Source organism: Neomonachus schauinslandi, chromosome 2 (assembly GCF_002201575.2).
Source record: "Neomonachus schauinslandi chromosome 2, ASM220157v2, whole genome shotgun sequence".
In the NCBI taxonomy this organism is placed as follows: domain Eukaryota; kingdom Metazoa; phylum Chordata; class Mammalia; order Carnivora; family Phocidae; genus Neomonachus; species Neomonachus schauinslandi.
In genome coordinates, this window is record NC_058404.1 from 79,170,053 (window position 1) to 79,193,122 (window position 23,070).

The window sequence follows — 23,070 nt, forward strand, 5'->3', positions numbered from 1 at the left end:
AGCTTTTTAAATAATTTGTCACATTAGTTAAAAATCTACATTTTAATTTCAAAATTTTCTTTAGTTCTTCAGTCCATATAAGGGGAGTTAGTCTATAGGATTCAATTATATTTCCAGATAATATGACAATGATCATAACATTCTAAAACTTATGTTTAAGTATAAACTCAATTCAACAGAAAATTGGAGCTCTACACACTTTTGACAGGTTGTAACTTGGTGACCTATTGTTATATTAGTCTGAGCAGTTACCAGATACTGAGACAAAAAAATGCTTGTTTGCTTCAGGAGGTGTAATTATGCAAAATTTCTAATTTAGACATTGAAAATTCAGAACTTGTGATAGTATGAATGTGGCTTTTGCTATACAGTTTGTCTTTGTTCTCCACAACAGTGGTTCTTAGCTTTTGTCCTCTCTACTTTTCTCATCAAAAGCAGATACAAAGCATATTTAAGTTGCTAATTGGGAAGGTAATTTTTTTTTCTAGTTAAAAGAAGAAAGGTGATTTTATAGTTTGTTGATACTGACACACTTGTTGAGTCTATCAATATGAGATAAACTTTAATTGAGTGGACCATATATCTTTCAGATTATCATTACGGTTTAAGAAAACTGAATGAGGGGCGCCTGGGTGGCTCAGTCGTTGAGCGTCTGCCTTCAGCCCGGGTCATGGTCCCGGGGTCCTGGGATCGAGTCCCACATTGGGCTCCCTGCTCCGCGGGAAGCCTGCTTCTCCCTCTCCCGCTCCCCCCGCTTGTGTTCCCTCTCTCGCTGTGTCTCTCTCTGTCACATAAATAAAATCTTTAAAAAAAAAAAAGAAAACTGAATGATATATTAAGAATCAAACTTAAGGGAAGCACAAACCCCAGAAAATTATTAGGGGCAAGTTTGGCATTGATTCAGCAGATTGTTGATATTTAAACATTTTAAAATATCCATTGGTAGGTTTGTCTCACCAACTGATGATTATGTAAAATGTGTTTTTAAAAAAATTTTTTTTTTAAGATTTTATTTATTTGTTTGACAGAGAGAGACACAGCGAGAGAGGGAACACAAGCAGGGGGAGTAGGAGAGGGAGAAGCAGCTTCCCGCTGAGCAGGGAGCCCGATGTGGGGCTGGATCCCAGGACCTTGGGATCATGACCTGAGCTGAAGGCAGCCGCTTAACGACTGAGCCACCGAGGTGCCCCTAAGATGTGTTTTGTACTGTATTGTGTGCAGTGTCAGTTGCAGAATAAGAGTAAGATAATCCTGTCTTCAAGATACTTAAAAATAACAGATACTAACCTTAAACATTTTTTTTTTAACCTAAAACACAAGTGCCTATCATTTGACATAGGGCCATTACCTTTTGTTAGAGTGTAGCTCCGTTTGGAGTTCCAGAATGTCTTTTTTTTTTTTTTTTTTTTTTTATGTAAACCATACCTAGAATGAATAGTCTGATTTGGTTTCAAATGCTTAAAGGTTCGGGGCACCTGGGTGGCTCAGTCGTTAAGCGTCTGCCTGTGGCTCAGCTCATGATCCCAGGGTCCTGGGATCCAACCCCGCATTGGGCTCCCTGCTTAGCGGGAAGCCTGCTTCTCCCTCTCCTACTCTCCTTGCTTGTGTTCCCTCTCTCGCTGTGTCTCTCTCTGTCAAATAAATAAATAAAATCTTAAAAAAAAAATTCTTAAAGGTTCTTGTGAAGAAGTATGAGTGTTAAAGGGATTTACTAGCTCACGTCTCTTCAATTTGTGGACCACACACTGGGGCAGGTCCACACATTATCAGTTAGTAACAGATAGGTGTAAAAATTGAGAGTAAGCATTTAGAAATGTATATAGCAGTTTGATATTTTAAATCCAAGCATGTGATCAGGGAGCTCACTTGTGGAAGGGAATGTGGACCAGTTTGGGTGCTGCTGAAATCTGATGTGTGAGTTGCATGCTAATCACATGCAGTAGAATTGTATTGGTCTGCAAATATTTAGATATTTTAAAAAAGGGGAGATGAGTTCTTCACCACAGAAAGTTCAAGAAGTTCTAGATAGTTGGTTGTTTCCCCCCTTTTATTGTTGATTTGCTCACATCTCATTCAGTAGTAATTTTTGGGTGACTCACCTTTGATTTTTGCCAAAGCATTTAGCTTAATGTCCTCAGAAACAACGGCTCTCTCTTTGCAGTTTTATTTATTTAGTTTCTTTAATATTTAATTAAAATATGTAATTATAATAACAAGTACAACAGGTATAAACTGGTCTGGCAGCAAACACAACTGATAATTCACTCAGTTACTGAGAGAAAAGGTATAGAGGCACACCACAGAGAAGCCTACTAGCTATAGGCATTAGTATGTTTTACACAGGGAATGATTTTTAGAAAGCACTGGCTTTCTAGTGAGTTGGTTAAATGCAGGATGACTCAGAGCTCCTACTATTCTTTAGTACAATAGTAATTTATAGTCAGTCTCCTAGAATACATAAATACAATAAGGGTTCAAAAAGGAAAAAAAAAATCATCAAGGATTGTAATCCTCACAAAAGGCTTCTCAAAGGTGATGGTGCTTGGGTTGAGCAGGATTTGGGGTGCTGGAGAGAGAGATTCTCAGGCTTGATGAGTGGCATGAACAAAGACACAGTAATTGATATCATAATAATTGAATATTTTGTCTGTCATTTTTTACTGTAGAATGGGCTTTAGAGATGAAGCAGCTGGGTATTTTCATAAAGCAGTGAAGCTAAATCCTGATTTCAGTGATGCAAAGGAGAATTTTTATCGTGTTGCAAACTGGTTAGTGGAACGCTGGCACTTTATCATGCTTAATGACACCAAAAGGAATACGATTTATAACGCAGCAATCCAAAATGCAGTTTGTTTGGGGTCCAAGAGTGTTTTGGACATTGGAGCAGGAACTGGAATTCTAAGGTTTGTTGTAATTGTGTTTTAATTATATGCACATATATGCTAAGGTAAATTAAAGCTTTTTACCAAATATGGAAAATTTAACAGTGGAATTTAAAAATAGAGCTTATTTCTCATAATCTTGTGATTATTCATGCAACTACCTTTATTGTATTTTTCACTAACTTTAATTTAGCAAGAGCTAGACATAACTACTAAGAATTTGGGGTTACTATTGAAATTTTGAATAATGCTTTTTAAGAGTACTTTTTGCATTAACATTCTGGTTGAATCTAGTTGTCTAAATTAAAGCCTATCAACATTTTCCATGCCCATTGTGTCTTCTTAAAAACACGAATGTCATGATTTATTGTATGATTTGTTTCTTGATACGAATATTGGTTCATTTTTTTAATGTGGAATGAATAATGGTTGTGTTAGTTAAAGAATAAAAGGAAAACCCCATGTCTAAGCATCATAATTCCACTAAAATTTGAAATACTACAGTGAATTATTTTTTCTTGATGGAGCACTTTTTTCCCCTTGCAGCATGTTTGCTAAAAAAGCTGGAGCACACTCGGTATATGCTTGCGAGTTATCCAAGACCATGTATGAACTTGCCTGTGATGTAGTGGCAGCAAACAAGATGGAAGCAGGAATCAAACTCTTACATATGAAGTCACTTGACATAGAAATTCCAAAACACATTCCTGAAAGGTACTATATAATATTTATATAATTTTAGTTTTTATAATTTTTTAAAAATTAAGATATTCCTGTTTAGAACTTCTAGCCCAAATAAAAAGCTAAAACCCTGATATTGTAAAGATAGTAATATAGGCTCATTTAGCATAAGATGGATTTTCATAATAAGGTCATATTCTTGATAAATATTTAGATATCTTGAAAGAAACTCATGTTAAGAGATTTACTAAATAAACTTGACCTTTAGCAAGTTACTTTACTTTTGTTAATTTCAGTATTCTGGTTGCGAAAATGGATATTACCTCCTGTGTGGTCACTATTTAAAAATTGTAGTTAAAAATAATACATGAGGAGATCAGGCTTGATGGACTTGTCATATTTTGTGTTAGCCTTGGCTAAAATGAAAGCTGTCGAAGTATTTTGGCCTGGGTTCTTCAAATGCTTTGAATATTATAAGTCTTGGCTTTTTAGTATATCATCTTGCTTTAATCTATATCACAAGGGTGATGGAATTTTAGAGCTAGAATGGATTTATAAATCATCTGGCCCAACACTATCATTTTAGAGACAGTTTTCTTTTTTTTTTTTTTTTTAAAGATTTTATTTATTTATTTGAGACAGAGAGAATGAGAGAGACAGAGAGCACATGAGAGGGGGTAGGGTCAGAGGGAGAAGCAGGCTCCCCGCCGAGCAGGGAGCCCGATGCGGGACTCGATCCCGGGACCCCAGGATCATGACCTGAGCCGAAGGCAGTCGCTCAACCAACTGAGCCACCCAGGCGCCCCGAGACAGTTTTCTTAATGTAGCACTTTCTTTACTACCTCTCCTGGGTGGTCTGTCTTCTCATCTTACTTAAATTCAATTTATATTGAAAGAGGACTTTTATACTCTATTGTCATTTGGACTGTGATTTTTTAAATGTTCTTCCATATGTATAGTAATATTTGTTTACATAATACTTATGCTTTTCAATGGGTTCTACATTGATTTTCATGAAAGAAGTCTTACTAGATTTTTGAGGCAGAGAGACACATTTTATAGAAATAAAACAATGTCCTGAATTATCATAGTCCGCTCAGGCTGCCATTACAAAATACCACAGACTAGGTGGCTTAAACAACAGACATTTATTTTCTCGCAGTTCTGGAGGCTAGAAGTTCATGATCAAGGGTGCTGGCAGATTTGGTTTCTGGTGAGAGCTCTCTTCCTAGCTTACAGACAGCTACATTCCTGCCCTTTCCTCTGTGCATGCGAGGAGAAAGAGAGATTGCCTGTGTCTTTTCCACTTTTATAAGGCTACCAGCCCTGTCACATTAGGGCCCCACCGTTATGACCTCGTTTAACTTTAATTACCTCCTAAAGACCCTAGCTCCAAATGTAGTCACTTTGGGGGTTAGGGCTTTAACTTATGAATTTCGGTGGTACACAATTCAGTCCATGTCATGAATCAGTTACCTTGATTTAACCTTCATTTCTCTCACAGATAGTGTTATAGAAGGACCTATGGGTTTTGAATTAGGAGATAGGGATTCCAATACTGTGTTTTTAATTTATTTTGACCTTGAGCAAATCTAGAGATTTCAAGATGTTGGACTAGATGATTGAGATACTTCCACATTCTAAACGTATGCAACCATAAATATTGAAAATTTTGTGTATTTATATAGTATTGGGTTTAGGCATTATGGGGGATACCAAAGTTTTTTTTTTTTTTTTTTTAAAGATTTTATTTATTTATTTGAGACAGAGAATGAGATAGAGCATGAGAGGGTCAGAGGGAGAAGCAGACTCCCTGCTGAGCAGGGAGCCCGATGTGGGACTCGATCCCGGGACTCCAGGATCATGACCTGAGCCGAAGGCAGTCGCTTAACCAACTGAGCCACCCAGGCGCCCGATACCAAAGTTTTTTCTGTCCTCAAGCCACCTATAATCTAGAGAGGAAGAAAAGGAATATTCATGAAACTTTTCTTTATCTTCTAATTACCTAAATAAATGATACTGGCAATAAGTGCTAAAGAAGTTCAGAGAAGGGAGAAATTATTTTGATATGTCTTTGGGTGAAATTTTCTAGAAAGAATTGTCAGAAGATCACACCTCTGTGGACTTAAGCTTTTGTGAAAACTCAAAGGTAGTAGGTAAAGCAAGAGAAGCAACAAGAGAGCTACAATGAATGTGTAAGACGTAAACATGGATAATGAAGGGAGAGAAAGGATTTTGAGAGGGAGGTCTTCTCAGGTACATTACATGTTATTTGTAGATTAAGGAAAGTGAGAACTGAGAACGATTATTCATCTTGACAAGGAGAGGAGTTATTTATGATAGAGAATATTTTTATAGAGCACTGGGGATAGAAATCCATTTACTCAGCGTTAAGGAGGGGACTGGTAAAGGTAATGGGTATGAAGCACTCTTAAGGATTTAGGCAGTGAAAGAATAGCCTGATGAGGCCCCAGGGTCATGTGAAGGTTGTGGGTCTCCCAGACACACACACTGGCCGGAGGGTGCCAGTGGAGAACAGAGGAGCCTGTGGAACAGTAGAGTCAAGTTCCTTAAGATTTGAGGGTAGATATTAAAAAAGTGAAATGTATGAGAAAATGTTATATGTGGACTGTTTCTATAATACACTTTTCCTTTGTTCTCTCAGCTTTGACATCTTTACTTAAATAGCATGATATTTTACTTACATGTATCTTTAAAAAATCGTTCTATAGAGTGTCCCTAGTTGTAACAGAAACTGTCGATGCAGGTTTATTTGGAGAAGGAATTGTGGAGAGTTTAATTCATGCATGGGAGCATTTACTTTTGCAGCCAAAGGTAAGCAGCATGATAACAGTTAAATTTGATTAAGAATTCATTATTTCAGCAGGTATTTATTGAGCCCCTCCTGTACTTGCAAAGCAGTATGAAATACATCCTCCTCTCAAGGTACATACTGTGTAGTTGGAAAGAAATCTGTGCAAAAAGCCGCTTAATCATGTAATATAATGTATTTGTATATGGGGTATATAGGCAAAGAAAACTCCAGGAAGGAATTCATAGTATTTGAGGTTACACTGTGGGACAGATAGTGTGGAATTCTTGAGTAGGGTTGAGGAAGGGGGAAGTACTTTTCAGTCTCAGTAGCCTTCACTGCTTAGATTTTTGGCAAACTATCAAGGGGGAGTGTAGTGATAACTGGCTTGGTATGGTTTTAAGGTACCAACTGATTGGACAGGAATAACTGTTTAAATTGCCAAATTGTGTTTTCCAATGAAATCCTCTAATGTGGCCCATGAATTGTAGATATGGTTTTTATAATATGTCATGTGAATGAGTCTTTTAACATGTCATAAGAATTTACTGTTTACAGGAAATGATTTGAATTAAAAGTGCCTAATTAAAGGCTGAAAAGAAGAGTAGTTTGTTTTTCAAGCAGGTAATAGTGATTTTGGCTTCTCAGTTAGAGTCATACCCAACAGTTTTTTGTTGTATACAGATTTATGGTTGCCCTCCTCTTCCTATTTGTACTGTTGAAAAAAATATGTATCCACACACACACACACACACACAGCAATGAAAGTGAAATAAACTTTAAAAAAATAATAAAATTAGTATTAACTTGGCATCACATTCATTGTTCTCCATTTTTTCAATTTACTGTGTTTTTATTTAAGTATAATGAACATACAGTGTTATATTAGTTTTAGGTGTACAACATACTGATTCAGCAATTCTGTACATTACTCAGTGTTCATTATGATAAGTGTACTCTTAATCCCCATTGCCTATTTCACCCATCCCCCCACCCACCTCCCCTCTGGCAATCACCAGTTTGTCTCTGTATTTAAGTGTTTTTTTGTTTATCTCTTTTTTGTTGCTGTTCATTTGTTTCTTAAATTCCATATATGAGTGAAATCATATGGTATTTATCTTTGTCGGACTTATTTTTTTTTTTTTAAGATTTTATTTATTTGACAGAGCGAGAGATAGACAGGAACACAAGCAGGGGGAGTGGGAGAGGGAGAAGCAGGCTTCCAGCCTGAGCAGGAAGCCTGATGTGGGGCTCGATCCCAGGACCCTGGGATCATGACCTGAGCCGAAGGCAGACGCCTAACAACTGAGCCACCCAGGCGCCCCTTTCTTGGACTTATTTCACTTAGCATTATACTCTAGATCCATCTGTGTTGTTGATAATGGCAAAATTTCTTTCTCTTTTATGTCTGAGTAATATTCAAGCTTTTTTTATTGAGGTACAATTGACACATAACATTATATTAGTTTCAGGTGTAGAATATAGTGATTCAAAATTTGTATATATTGTGAAATGATCACCACAATAAGTTTAGTTAACAAAAGAAGCTTTTCAATTGCATTTCATTTCATTTTTAAGCAATCTCTAACCCTGATGTGGGGCTTGAACTCACAATCCTGAGATCAAGAGTTGTATGCTTTACCGACTGAGCCAGCCAGGCACCCCCCAAAAGAAACTTTTTAATTTTTTAATTTTTTTTACAAGATTTTACTTATTTTATTTTAGAGAGGAGGGGGAGCAAATGGGGGGAGTGACAGGGGGAGAAGGAGAGAGAGAATTTCAAGCAGACTCTGAGCTCAGCCCCAGTGTGGGGCTCTATCTCATGACCCTGAGATCATGACCTGAGCTGAAACCAAGAATAAGACACTTAACTGACTGAGCCACCCAGGCGCCCCAAAAGAAACTTTGTAAATATTTTATTTATTTATCCATTTATTTATTTGAGAGACAGGGAGAGCATTTGCGAGTAGGGGGAGGGGCAGAGGGAGAAGGAGAGAATCTCGTGGAGTCCGACACAGGGCTAGATCTCATGACCCTGAGATCATGACCTGAGCTAAAACCAAGAGTCAGATGCTTAACCCACTGAACCACCCAGATGCCCCTCCAAAACAACTTTTTAAAGAAAAAAATACCTTAACTTGTTTATCCTTACCTGTTGCTTTTAAAGTTTTTTTCTTACTAATTTTCTTTCTCATAATCATGCACACATATTTTTACATACATGTAACTGAATATAATTTTTATTGTTATATTTTAGATCAGAGGTGAAAATGGTAATTGTGAAAAGTATGGGAAAGTTATACCAGCAAGTGCTGTGATATTTGGGATGGCAGTAGAATGTGCAGAGATAAGAAGACATCATAGGTAAGTGATAATTTAAATAGCAAATACTAGAAAACATTAATTTTAAAGACTAAACTGTACTTGAAATTTTATTTAGTGAATATTTATTTGGATGAGAATTTCTAGTTTTGTGACCTTTAAATTCAGTGATGTTTATTCCAGTCTTAATTCCCTTTTTGCCTTTTTCTTACTTTTAAAGTGGAACTCTAGGGGTACTGGGTGTCTCAGTGGGTTAAGCGTCAGCCTTCGGCTCAGGTCATGATCTCGGGGTCCTGGGATTGAGCCCCACATTGGGCTCCCTGTTCAGCAGGGAGCCTGCTTCTCCCTCTGCTTGTGCGTGTGCTCTCTCTCTCTCTGTCAAATAAATAAATAAAATCTTAAAAAAAAATAAAGTGGAACTCTAGAATTAAAACCAGCTTTCAGTTTTTTAGTGGAAAATTGATTTTGATACAACTTAGTATTTTTTTTTATTTGTGATAGATTAAAGAGGCCCCCTTCAATAACTTAATGGCAGTAAAGGTAACATATAAATATTTTAAGACATAGTGATGAGTAAAAGAAAATAAAAATTATCCTAAACTCCTCACCGTTAGATAGCTACTGTTCATCTTTGTTGTATACTCTTCCTTACTTCTCTATGCATGTTTCAGGGTGATAAGTAAAAATATTTAGTTATCGGTAGGGCATAGGGCACCAACCAACCAGACAGTGGCCTTAATTAATAGATTGGCTGAATTAGTGTGTTGGTTGAGTGTCAGCTCTGTGTAAGTAAATGTGTGTGTGTATAAACTTAATTTTGTTTCAAAAGTATCAGTAAATATATTTGCTTTTTCTTTGTGAGCCTCTTCATGTTAATAGATATGCTTCATGATTTTTTAAAACCAATTTCTTATAGTTCTCAGAGTTTAGAGTTTTTAGGTTGCTTCTACTGTTTGGCATTTAAGAACAAGGATAAATATCTTTGTACTTAGGTCTGTGTGGACTTGTTTTTATTATTTTCTTGGGATAAATTTCTTAATAAAGAATTGAGTTCACATGAGAGATAATGGACTCTGAAAAACAAACAGGGTTCTAGAGGGGAGGGGGGTGGGAGGATGGGTTAGCCTGGTGGTGGGTATTGAGGAGGGCACATTCTGCATGGAGCACTGGGTGTTATGCACAAACAATGAATCATGGAACACTTCATCTAAAACTAATGATGTAATGTATGGGGATTAACATAAGAATAAAAAAAATAAATTAAAAAAAAAAAAAAAAACTACATGGGGGAGGGGGCCCTGGGTGGCTTGGTTGGTTGAGCTTCCAATTTCGGCTCAGGTCAGGCTCCATGCTTGGCAGGGTGTCTGCTTGGGGTTATCTCCCTCTCCCTCTCCCTCTGCCCTTCCCCCTGCTCTCTCGCTGTCTCTAAAATAAATAAATCTTAAAAAAAAAAAAACAAAAACTACAAAAAAAAAAAAAAAAAGAATTGAGTTCAAGTCTTTTAAAAAAAAGAATTGAGTTAAAAGGTATACACATTTTTCACTTTATGGAGACACATTGCTGAATTGCCCACCAGAAAAGCTAGGTTGTATCTTGCTGAGATTTCTTGGTATAACATGATTCTAGATTCTTTGCCATTAGTACTTTCTCTTTATATTTTATAGGTAAGTCGCTAAATTTGTTTGTCTGAGCAAAATAGAAATTGACTGGTATCTACCATTTTGAAAAAGGATCCCCTCATCATTGATTCATTTATATAGCAAATAAGGGCCTGACTATACAACAGAAGCACCAGAGCAGGTTTTGTAAAAATAAAAATGCCATACATTTTGTTTGAGTAGGTTTGGGTGAGTGAGGCCTGGTATTTATTTTTCACGAAGCTCAGCAGTGTGGGTTGAGGACCATGAAGAAAGGTGTTGAAAATATATAGAGATTAGTGCTACTATTTTATCTAGTAGAAACAATTTTTTTTTAAGATTTTATTTATTTATTCATCTGAGAGAGAGAAAGAGAGAGAGCGTGAGAGCGAGCATGAGCAGGGGGAGGGGCAGAGGGAGAGGGAAAAAGAATCCCAAGCAGACTCCACACTGAGGGCAGAGCCCAACGTGGGGCTGGATCCCACAGCCCTGAGATCATGACCTGAGTTGAAAGCAAGAGTTGGATGTTCAACCAACTGAGTCACCCAGGCACCCCTGGTAGAAAAAAAATTTTTTTTAAACATTTTATTCATTTATTTGAGAGAGAGCAGGGGCAGTGGGAGAAGGAGAAGCAGACTCCCCATGGAGCAGGGAACCTGACTTGGGGCTTGATCCCAGGACCCCAGGATCGGGACCTGAGCTGAAGGCAGACGCTTAACCAACTGAGCCACCCAGGTGGCCCTGGTAGAAACAATGTTTGGAACCAAATTAGTTTGGAACCTAATAAGTTGAATCTTATGCTTATCTGAACAAGCACATGTTTTAAGAATAGCCAAGAAAAATGAGACATTTGCCTCTAGAAATAAAAAACACTGATGCAGAAATAGAAAAATAGATCAGTGGAACACAATAAGTACAGATACAGACCTTGGAATTTATAGGGATTTAGTAATGATACAGATGTGGTGTTCAGATCAGAGAATGGATGAATGGAGATAGAGATGATATTTTTCATTTGGGGAAGAACATTAGATTCTTATTTTAATTCAAGATGAATTAAATAAGTATAGAAAATCCATTGAGAGATGAAGGCTTTCCAAAGGAAAACACAGGATAAAGTCTAGAAGCTATAAAAGATTGACAAATTTGACCACATTAAAAAGATTTTAATATATCTGGTGAAAGATAGTATAAATAAAGTTAAAAGACAGTTGACAGACTGAGATAAAAATTTGCAACTTTTGCAACAAAGCATTAATATACTTAAAATTGTCTATTAATCAGAGAAATGGAAGTTAAGTCAGTATAACTTTTTTTGAATATTTATATTAGTAAGCATTAAAAATGATAACATCCTATTTTCTTACAGGTGTGGGGAAAACTTACATACTGTTAGTACAACATTTTAGTAGCTCAATTTAGCATTATCTAACAAAACTAAAGATCTGTATTGTCCTTGACCTAGTATTTCTACTTCTGGTGTGTACAGCGATACGTGTACAGGGATGTTTACTGTAATGCTGTAATTGGGAAAACCTATCTGAAGGCTTATTAGTAAGAAAATATTTCAATAATTTTTGATAAACATTCACCCAGTGCAGTACTGTGTAAGTGTCAAAAAGAATTGTTTAAGGTACATGTACTGACATGGAAAGAAGTTCATAATACACTATTAAGTGAAAAAGACAAGGTATGATCCTAGGAGCAATGAGCATACCTGGCACTTAGGTCTTGGTTTCTAAATTCCATTCCTTGCCAAAAGGAACTATATATAGCTCCTTGGAGAAATGGCTGCTTCCAGGACTAGGGTAGGACAGATTCAAGATGACTCTGAAACATTTTGCATCAGAAATTAAGGAAGTACTCAAAAAAAAGTATAGGCCATTAAAAGGACATAGAAGTATGCTTGGAAGGGTCTCCCACTGGCCAAATCTGAGACAAATTAAGCACCAAATACATACATAAATATAAGGGCATTTATCAATTAAAACCCATTGAGTAAAATAAGAATCCATGAGTTCCTACTTATAATAAATAGATTAATAAATTCATAAATGGAGACAAAAGGACAGTTCTTTCCAGCAGTAGAATGCTGACTAATAACAAATGTTGCAGAGTTATTGTTTGCAATCCCCATGTAAAGATAGGAGCAAAAATTATGAATGGATCAAATCAAAGGGGGGAAGTTTAATGAAGGTCAAGATATTTATAAGTTTAAAAGTATCTTCTCACAAATTATTTATTACAAAAGGAAAAATGTTAATTACACAGGGAAGGAAGTGTCTTTTGCCCTTTTTTTATTTGTAGAAATTTAAAAATATATTTTGGATAAGAGCCCTTTTTTGAATAGATGTATTATAAATTGCTTCTACTCAGTGTACCTTTGTACTTTCTGAAAGCTGAGTATCTTTTGATGAAAAGAGTTTTTAATTTCAATATAGACCTATTTGTCATTTATTTTCTTTTATAGTTAGTGACTATGTATGTAATTGTGTTTAAACCTCTGTCAGTGAAGTTTTATTTCATTTTTATGTTTATTTTTTCTGGACTCAATATTAGATGGTGTTACTTGATTCTAAACAAAACAAAACAAAACAAAAAAAACACAAAGAAACCATCTTTCTCCCTTCCCTTTCTTATTTTCCCTCCTACCAGGGTGGGTACTAAGAATGTTGCTGGGATCTGTTTACCAACAAATGTGAAATTTCAGAGTCCAGCTTGTTCTTCTGTAGATGCTGAAGAGACAGTTGAACCATATACAACTGAAAAGATGAGTCGAGTTCCTGGAGGATATTTGGCTTTGACAGAGTGCTTTCAAATTATGACAGTAGATTTCAACAATCTTCAGGTAAAAAAAAAAAAATTCAGTTACAAGTTCTGAGCATTAAATTTCAAGCATTGTTAAAGTAATACATAGCACAGTCTTATTTTATGAATTTGCATGGGATTCTACTTACTATATATAAGGAAAATGATTAAATGGTAACCAGTATTTTCTCTTGAAATTATGTACTTACTTTAAATACATAGGAAAAGAAATCCCTAAGGTTTGTTGGGAATGTATAATGTGCCAGGTGCTTTCACATGCGTTCTTAGATTTCTTTTACAACAGTGTTGCAATTATAATTATCCTTGTGCTATATAGATGAGGGAACTATTGCTTACATTAATTTTCCCCAAATTATGCAGGTGTGAATGCAAGAGTTATAACCTAGAGCTTTCTGACTTTCTCAGTGTCATGCTGCCATTTCAAGTTAACAGTATTCCTTGAAAACGAACAGTAATCCAGATCTCCAGATTGTATCTGTATTAGGGTGATCACCCAAATCAGTTTTCCCAGAAATGAGAGGCTCCCAAGACATGAGACTTGCAGTTTTAGACTAGGACAGTCTTGGGCAAACCAGGAGAAGTTGGTCACTCTATGTATCTATCTGTGTGTGTATTGGTGAGTGGTGGGCAGATGTGCTGCATAAAGAAAGTACTCAAGGAAATTGAGAAAGGTTACATAGAGTCCTTCTCTGAAGATCTTTAAGGTTAGATGAGACATGCCTGGGGACAGAAGACGTTGTAAGGGTCATTTTAGCCTACGATCTTTATAATTTAATAAATTTAATAAAATTTAATCCCCTATTAATTGCTACTAGGTTCTTCTTGAGGTGGTTTGGAGCTACATTAACACTTTGACATTACCTACTGAGGCTGAGCTTCAAGAGCCTTTCATTTCTGATATAATGGTACAGAGGGGAACAACACAGTTATAGATGTCAAATACCCCAAAGCTGTCCTTTTCTTATTTTGAGCTTTTCTTACGTTAATTTTTCTTTGCCACAGTTTAAAAAAAAAAAAACCCACCTTAGTAAGGCTTTAATTTGGAAGTTATTTGCTTGTTTAACACTTTCAAGTAATGAAGAACAGAAAAGAAAAAGTGTATGTCTTCCTTTCTAAAATCTAGGTCCTACTTCCCCCAGATCACCAATTTGAAGTACATCTTTTCAGACTTGCTTTTCTGTTCTTCTATACACACACACACGCTTTTTAAAAAACAAAATCTGTTTGTTTGCCACTCGCTGCCTTCATTCAATATGTCATGGGCTTCTTTCTACATCAGTATTATGTATCTGCCTCATTGTTTTTAATAGTTGCACAGTATTCCACTATGATAGATGGGAGCTTCTCATCCAGTATGCCTTAAATGGCTATAAGTGTGTCAAGATACTGATTTTCCTAAGGATGCTGGGCAGATCTGAGAATTAGAGAAATGGAAAGTGATGTAATATTGGGGCATGTGTATATTAAGTATATAAAATGTTTTCATTCCTTTTACATTTTTGTCAGGAATTAAAAAGTCTTGCAACTAAAAAACCTGGTAAAATTGGTATTCCTGTTATTAAAGAAGGCATACTAGATGCTGTTGTGGTTTGGTTTGTACTCCAGCTTGATGATGAACACAGTTTATCCACAAGTCCTAATGAGGAAACATGTTGGGAACAGGCTATCTACCCTGTACATGACCTTGCAGGTATATCTTATCTAATTGTTTGTTTGTTTTTTAATCTTACTGCTTTAATCCTCTAAGCATTTGAAGTCGTGTAAAACAAATTTACTTTGGGGGCGCCTGGGTGGCTCAGTTGGTTAAGCGACTGCCTTCGGCTCAGGTCATGATCCTGGAGTCCCTGGATCGAGTCCCGCATCGGGCTCCCTGCTCGGCAGGGAGTCTGCTTCTCCCTCTGACCGTCCCCCCTCTCATGTGCTCTCTCTCATTCTCTCTCTCTCTCAAATAAATAAATAAAATCTTTAAAAAAAAAAAAAAATTTACTTTGAATATGAAGTTTCCAGTCAAGGAAGATTGGTTAAATTTTTCAGAACTTTTTATGTTTTGAAAAAGATTTTATTTGAGAGAGAGAGAGAGAGCGCGCTTGAGCATGAGCAGGGGAAGTGGGAGAGGGAGAAGCAGGCTCCCAGCTAAGCAGGGAGCCCATGTGGGGCTCGATCCCAGGACATTGGGATCATGACCCGAGTGGAAGGCAGACGCTTAATGGGCTGAGCCACCCAGGCGCCCCAGAACTTACTTTTAAAAAAAGTAGTTGTTTTTTTTTTTAAGATTTATTTATTTATTTATTTTTTTAGAGAGCGAGCGAGAGAGAAACAGCATGAGAGGGGAGAGGGTCAGAGGGAGAAGCAGGCTCCCTGCTGAGCCGGGAGCCCGATGCGGGACTCGATCCCAGGACCCTGGGATCATGACCCGAGCCGAAGGCAGACGCTTAACCATCAGAGCCACCCAGGCGCCCTTAAAAAAAGTAGTTTTAAATAATTAATATGTGTAGTTAAGAAAAGTAAAACATAATTGCTGCATACTACTGAAAAATATCTATCATTGGGGGGCGCCTGGATGGCTCAGTTGTTAAGCGTCTGCCTTCGGCTCGGGTCATGATCCCAGGATCCTGGGATCGAGCCCCATATCAGGCTCGCTGCTCCGTGGGAAGCCTGCTTCTCCCTCTCCCACTCCCCCTGCTTGTGTTCCCTCTCGCTGTGTTTCTCTCTGTCAAATAAATAAATACAATCTTTAAAAAAAAAAGTCTATCATTGGGGCACCTGGGTGGCTCAGTTGGCTGAGTGTCTGACTCTTGATTTCAGCTGGGGTCATGGTGTTGGGTCCTGAGATTGAGCCCTCTGTAGGGGGTCTGCGCTCAGTGGGAGTCTGCTTGGGATTCTCTCCCTCTGCCCCTCCCCTTTCTCACATGCAAGCTCTCTCAAATAAATAAATATTTTAAAAATATCATTTCTTCAGCTCTGATTACTCTAGTTATCTGTAGATAAAAGAAATGCTAGTCCATTATTTATAGAACAGTGGAAAAGTACTAGTGTAGGAGTTCTTGCTGCTTACAGAATCTGTGGAGTCCCAGGTCATAAAGGTGCACACACACATATAAAACAAAATTTTGAAGTTTTAAAGGGTTTATAAATTCATGGACTTCCCTAGGGAAGTTCTATGTTAAAGATATTTTTTGTATAGAAATTTTTTACCAGCAATTTGATGGATTTCAGTATATTCACATAAGTTATATTTCATAGAAAAATTCTACCTTTTTTAAATGGGGGGAGAGGTAATAAGTTTCTGTTTCTGTGTAGTTTCCTAGTCAAGGATCTAATTTGGCAAGATCGTTAAGTCTTGGAATGAGTATAGTGGTGTGGCTAGTATGGTGTTTTTGGAGTCAGTCAGGTAGACTTGGATTCAGGTCCTGGCACTGCTACTTACTGACTCCCTGGCTGGCCTTGCTGACTATGTCTCAGAGCTTTTATTATGTGATACACAAAAATAGGATGATGCTATCTACCTTGCAGGATTGTTGTAGGGATTTTAAGAAATAATGGATAAGGGACGCCTGGGTGGCTCAGTCAGCTAAGCGTCTGCCTTCGGCTCAGGTCATGATCCCGGCGTTCTGGGATCGAGTGCCGCGTCGGGCTCCATGCTCAGCGGGGAGTCTGCTTCTCCCTCTGCCTGCCGCTCACTGTGCTTGTGATCTCTCTCTCTTTCTGACAAATAAATAAAATCTTAAAAAAAAAAAACAGAATGGATGTAAAATGCCTATCAGCAGCATGGCAACTGGCACTCAGTAAGTGGCATTTATTATTTGAGTTTATTTATCTTATTTTAAAAAATTTAATTCCAGTATAGTTACCGTATGGTGTTATATTAGTTTCAGATAATCAGTGTAGTAATTCGTTAATTTTCTATATTACTCAGTGTTCATCATAAATATACTCTTAATTCCCTTCCCCTATTTCACCCATCTGTCCGCCCGCTCCCCTTTGGTAACCACCAGTTCTCTATAGTTAAGAATCTGTTTTTTATTTGTCTCTTTGTTCATTTATTTTGCTTCTTAAATTCCATATATGAATGTAATATGGTATTTGTCTCTAATTGACTTATTTCACTTAGCATTATACTCTCTAGATCCATCCATATTGTTGCAAGTGGCAAGATTTCATTATTTTTTATGGCTAATATTCTATTATATCTATATACCACATCTTTTTAAAAATTTTTTTAAGTTCCAGTTAACATACAGTGTAATATTAGTTTCAGGTGTACAATATAGTGATTCAACACTTCCATATATCACCTGGTGCTCATCACAACAAGTGCACCCCTTAATCCTCATCACCTGTTTAACTCATTCCCCCCCCCACCCTCTCCCTTCTATACCACATCTTCTTTATCCATTCATCTATCAGTGGACACTTGGGCTGCTTCTATACCTTGGCTATTGTAAATAATGCTGCTGTGAATGTAGGGGTATGTGTATCCCTTTGAATTAGTGTTTTCATATTCTTTGGGTAAATACCCAGTAGTGGAATTACTGGGTCATACGATAATTGTGTTTTTAATTTATTCAGGAACTTCCATACTATTTTCCACAGTTTTCCCAACAGTGCACAGGGGTTCCCTTTTCTTCACATTGTCGCCAACACTTGTTTCTTGTGTTTTTTATTTTAGCCATTCTGACAGGTGTGAGGTGATAGCTCATTGTGGTTTTGATTTGCATTTCCCTGATGATGAGTGATGTTGAACATCTTTTCATGTGTTATTTTTGTTTATTCAAACTTTCTTATAGTTACTTAGACACATGGACCTTTTTTTTTTTAATCCTTTTTAGGGAAAGGACATTTTAAATGTGTAATCACAAGAATAACCTGTATTTTCAACTGGTTCTAAAGCTGATAAGAAGGAATTGTGATTTTACATTTACATTTTATTTTATTTTTTTTTAAAGATTTTATTTATTTATTTGACAGAGACACAGTGAGAGAGGGAACACAAGCAGGGGGAGTGGAAGAGGGAGAAGCAGGCTTCCCGCTGAGCAGGGAGGCCACTGTGGGGCTCGATCCCAGGACCCTGGGATCAGGGCCCGAGCCAAAGGCAGACGCTTAACAACTGAGCCACCCAGGCGCCCCTACATTTACATTTTAAAGTTTTACTGAGTTTGAAAGTTCATGGATAAGAGCTTTATAGGTCTTTATTGTAGGACTTAGTCCTTCCATATATTGTCAAATTCCTAAACATGCAAGTGTCTAAATACTTAGAGTTAGAAATATTACTGATAAGATTCTATTAAATGCTGCCTTGGTCTTTCGGAAATTTCTCTTAGAGAAAAGAATGTCCCTTTAAGCTAGGGTGAGGGTTTGGTATTGACCCCAGACTTTGATTTATCTTTGTTATTGTTGGCTTCATTACTGAAGAAGATTAAGAGTCCCCTGCAGCTCTTCCCCCACCCCCTAATATGGGGATGATGATACCTACTGATTGCACTAAAAGCACTATGGTACTAATAGTTGGGGTTCAGTAATGGAGCTCTTGAATCTCTCTGTTATGCGATGAGTTAATTGTCTTCAAACTTAAGTTTTTGGCCAAGAAAGCTGGAGGGATTTTTCCTGGTGTTTTGTAGGAAATTAATAAATTAATTTTATTTCTATTAAATCAATAGATACAATCTTTCCTGTAGTGATTTCAAAATGGGGGGAGGGTGGAAGTGTTTGTATGATCCTCAGACTTATAAATATATTCATCAATTACAATTCGTTTTTCTTTCTTACTATTTTACGGAGACTACTGGATAAAACCTGGGGACCATGTGATGATGGAAGTGTCTTGTCAAGATTGTTACTTAAGAATCCAGAATATCAGTATTTTTGGTTTGGAACATGAAGTGGGTGCTGGAAAAAATTTTACCCAGGATAAAGACTTGATGTCTTTAGGAGGTGAGGCTGAACTCTGTAGTGCCCTGGCTAACCTTCAGACCAGTAAACCAGATGCTGTGGAGCAGACATGTATATTGGAATCCACAGAAATTGCTTTGCTTAATAACAACCTCTATCACGAAGGCTTTAAAATGGCAATGAGAAGAGTGTTGTCTTCGTTGACTCCAGAGAAACTGTGTCAGGCCATGGACACTCAGTGTCAGAATGAGCTGAGCTGCGGAAATGAAGAGAGTAATTCTGAAGAGAGCATCCCTGAACCTTTCTATGTGTTAGATGTGTCTGAAGGCTTCTCTCTTCTGCCCTTAATTGCTGGCACACTTGGGCAGGTTAAACCTTACAGTTCTGTGGAGAAAGACCAGCATCGTATCACTCTGGACCTCATATCTGAAGCCAATCACTTTCCTAAAGAAACACTCGAATTTTGGTTGAGACATGTGGAAGATGAATCTGCTGTGTTGCAAAGGCCAAAATCAGACAAGCTGTGGAGTATAATTATATTGGATGTCATTGAGCCATCTGGGCTCATTCAGCAGGAAATAATGGAAAAAGCAGCAATATCCAGGTAAAACACAAAATACAACTTTTGGTTTTTGAGCTTAAATTCATGTCAGTTCTTTTAGTTCTTTAATGGCATAGCTGTACAAATGAGTCATGATTACGTGTGTTCCTTTTCAGGATATGTGACTTTATCCCTTTCTCTTTGTGTGCATGTCATTACTCATTTTTTCATCTAAAGGAACGCCTTCTCTGTAGGTGTGAAGAAGAGAGCCTGCCTTGGGATTGGACTGCCTCTCTATAATATAGAGAATTAAGTAAAGATTTATAAGAACAATTAAAGATATTCTGTAAATAAGGAAAAATCAAATCTCATCTTCATGATATAAGAAAGGCCTTTAATGGGCACCTGGGTGGCTCAGTCAGTTAAGCATCTGCCTTTGGCTCAGATCATGATCTCGGGGTCCTGGGATTGAGCCGTACGTCAGGCTCCCTGCTCATCGGGGAGCCTGCTTCTTCCTCTTCTCCCTGCTCATGTTCTCTCTCACTATCTCTGTCACTCTGTCTCTCTCTCAAATAAATAAATAAAATCTTAAAAAAAAAATACCTTTAAGAAACATGTAGTACACATTTGATGGTATATTGGGAGAGCAAAGTGCTTCTTATAAACAAGCCCCAGTCATCTTAGGTCTTAAAATCTTTATTTTATAATACAGTTCTCTCCCCAAGGTATTTTCCCTTCAGTGTTGATTGCTGGAGGCAAACTTGACCCTACTATTTAATATTGAAAGCAAATTTGACTAAGCTTCAAGGTCCTTTAGTTGTGCTGTTCAGATCTGAGTGCCTATTGGCCATTTGTATTTCTTCTTTGGAAAAATGTCTCTTCAAGTTCTTTGCCAGTTTTTGGGTCAGATTTTTTTTTTTTTATTGAGTTTTTAGGAATTCTCTATGTAGCTGGATATTAATCCCTTATCACATCACTGACAGATATTTTCTCCCATTCTGTGGGTTGGTTGCCTTTTTGCTTTATTGATAATATCTTTTGATATGCAGAAATTTAAATTTTTTATACAGTCCACTTTGTTTTTTGTTTGTTTTACTTTTATTGCCTGTTTTTGGTGTCATTTCCAAGAAATCATTGTCAGATGCTATGGCCTAAAGCCATTCTCATATGTTCTCTCTTAAGAATGTTTATAGTTTTAGGTCTTAAATTTAGGTCTTTGAACCATTTTGATTTAATTTTTGTATATGGCATTCAGAGCCCAGCTTCAGTCTTTTGACAATAGATACCCAGTTTTCCCAACAACTGTTAGTAGAAAAGACATCCATTCCACATTGAATGGTCTTGACACCCTTGGGAAAAACCATTTTACCATGTATGTCAAGGTTTATTTCTGAGGTCTTTAGTTCTGTTATCGTTGATGTACATGTTTAGTCTTTATGCCATTACCATCCTATTTTGATTATTGTAGCTTTATAATAAATGTGTTTTTAAGCGACTAATTGTTTCTTTGTTGTTGTGGTAAAAAACAATATTAAATTATATATATCATCTTAACAACTTTTTTAAAGATTTTATTTCTTCAACAGAGAGAGCAAGGGGAGGGGGTTGCAGAGGGAGAGGGAGAAGCAGACTCCCCGCTGAGCAGGGAACCAGACACAGGGGGCTCAATCCTAGGGCCCCAGGATCATGACCTGAGCCAAAGGCAGATGCTTAACTGACAGCCACCCAGGCATTCTTCATCTTAACCATTTTAAACATACAGTTTAGTAGTACTAAGGTGTATTCACATTGTTGTACAGCAGATCACTAGAACTTTTTCATCTTGCAAAACTAAAACTCTATAACCACAAAACACTAATTCCCCTTGCCCCCGAGTCCTTGGCAACCACCTTTCCAATTTCTGTTTCTATTATTTTGAGTACTTTAGATACTTCATATGTAGAATCATTTCACTTACCATAATGTCTTTGAGGTTCATCCATGTTGTAACATGTAACAGGATTTCCTTCTTTTTTAAACTGCATAATATTCCACTGTATAAATATGCTAGTTTCATTAGCCATTCATCTGTCGTTGGACATTTGAGTTATTCTACCTTTTAGCTACTGTGAATAATGCTGCAGTGAAAATGAGTGTGTATACATCTCTCCGAGATTCTGCTTTCAGTTCTTTTGATACGTATCTAGGGGTGCAATTGAGTCATATGGTAATTCTGACTGAAGTACTGCAGCTTCCTTGGTGCTATGGCAAGTCATGGTACTAGAGCTCACCCTGATGTCTGTCTGTGGTATTGCACACTCTCCGCTCCTTAACCAAGCCAAGTGATCTCCTTTATCTATCAGAGGTCCCCAACCTGACTCCCGTTTTTTTGTCACTGCTTAGGTTCATGCAAGAGAGAAACCAGTCCCTTGGGCAGGCCACCCCCCCCCAAAAGTCAGAATGTTATGACGTACATTCCATTCTTCTCGTTTTTCTCCCCAACAAGAAACTGGGAATTGGGAGTTCTCTCTTGATTGTACTGTGCTGTGGGTGCCTGGGGAAGAGACTATGGCAAGTAAATGCGATACATTTTCCTACCATCTTCCATGCAGTTCTTTCTGGCTGTGCACTGGCCTGGGGTACAGGAACCTCTTAACTGGTTTCTGCATATCTCCCAGAAATAGTTTAGTCTGTGTGTTTTTATTAAGTAAGTGTCTCTGGGGAGAGGTGAGTCGGAGGCTTCCTATTCACCATTTTGCTTGTATGGTTATTTTCCCTGTACTTTATAATATGTTTTGAAATTGGGAAGTGTAAAACCTCCAACTTTTTTTTTTGTTTTCAAGATTGTTTTGGCTATTCTGGATCCCTTGAAATTCCATATGAATTTTAGGATAGGGGTTTTTCTATTTTGGTAAAAAAAATGCTGTTGGGGGCGCCTGGGTGGCTCAGTCGTTAAGCGTCTGCCTTCGGCTCAGGTCATAATCCCTGGGTCCTGGGATCGAGCCCCTCATTGGGCTCTCTGCTCAGTCGGAAGCCTGCTTCTCCCTCCCACTCCCCCTGCTTGTCTCTCTGTCAAATAAATAAATAAAATCTTTAAAAAAAAATGCTCTTGGGATTTCATAGGGATTGCATTAAATCTGTATAGCTCACTTTGAGTAGTATTTACATTTTAACTATTTTTTCCAGTCCATGAATGTGGGATGTCTTTGGTTTATTTGTATCTTTTTTAAAAAAGATTTTATTTATCTCTGTGAGAGAGAGAGAGTGTGCATGCATGCGCACGAGTGGGGAGGGGGGTTGGGGGGTGCAGAGGGAGAGAGACAAGCAGATCCCAGGACCCTGAGCCATGCAGTTGCCCTATTTGTGTCTTTCCAGCAATGTTTGTAGTTTTCAGTTTACAGATCTTTAACCTGTTTGGTTAACTTTATTCCTAAGTATTTTTTAATTTTTTATTCTATTGTAAGTGGGATTGTTTTCTTAATTTCCTTTTTGGGTTGT

The 23,070-nt window shown here is 37.4% G+C and overlaps 1 protein-coding gene across 1 annotated transcript in view; it reads left to right on the top strand.

Annotated features, from left to right (window-relative positions):
• The window catches only part of PRMT9 (protein arginine methyltransferase 9), a 37,423-nt gene that overhangs the window by 3,798 nt on the left and 10,555 nt on the right, over nucleotides 1-23,070 (top strand). The window contains exons 3-9 of the mRNA XM_021698769.2: nucleotides 2,667-2,903; nucleotides 3,429-3,596; nucleotides 6,296-6,398; nucleotides 8,633-8,739; nucleotides 12,990-13,182; nucleotides 14,670-14,853; nucleotides 18,942-19,656. Coding sequence (XP_021554444.1) covers nucleotides 2,667-2,903; nucleotides 3,429-3,596; nucleotides 6,296-6,398; nucleotides 8,633-8,739; nucleotides 12,990-13,182; nucleotides 14,670-14,853; nucleotides 18,942-19,656 — 1,707 coding nt within the window. The remainder of the gene's footprint in view (nucleotides 1-2,666; nucleotides 2,904-3,428; nucleotides 3,597-6,295; nucleotides 6,399-8,632; nucleotides 8,740-12,989; nucleotides 13,183-14,669; nucleotides 14,854-18,941; nucleotides 19,657-23,070) is intronic.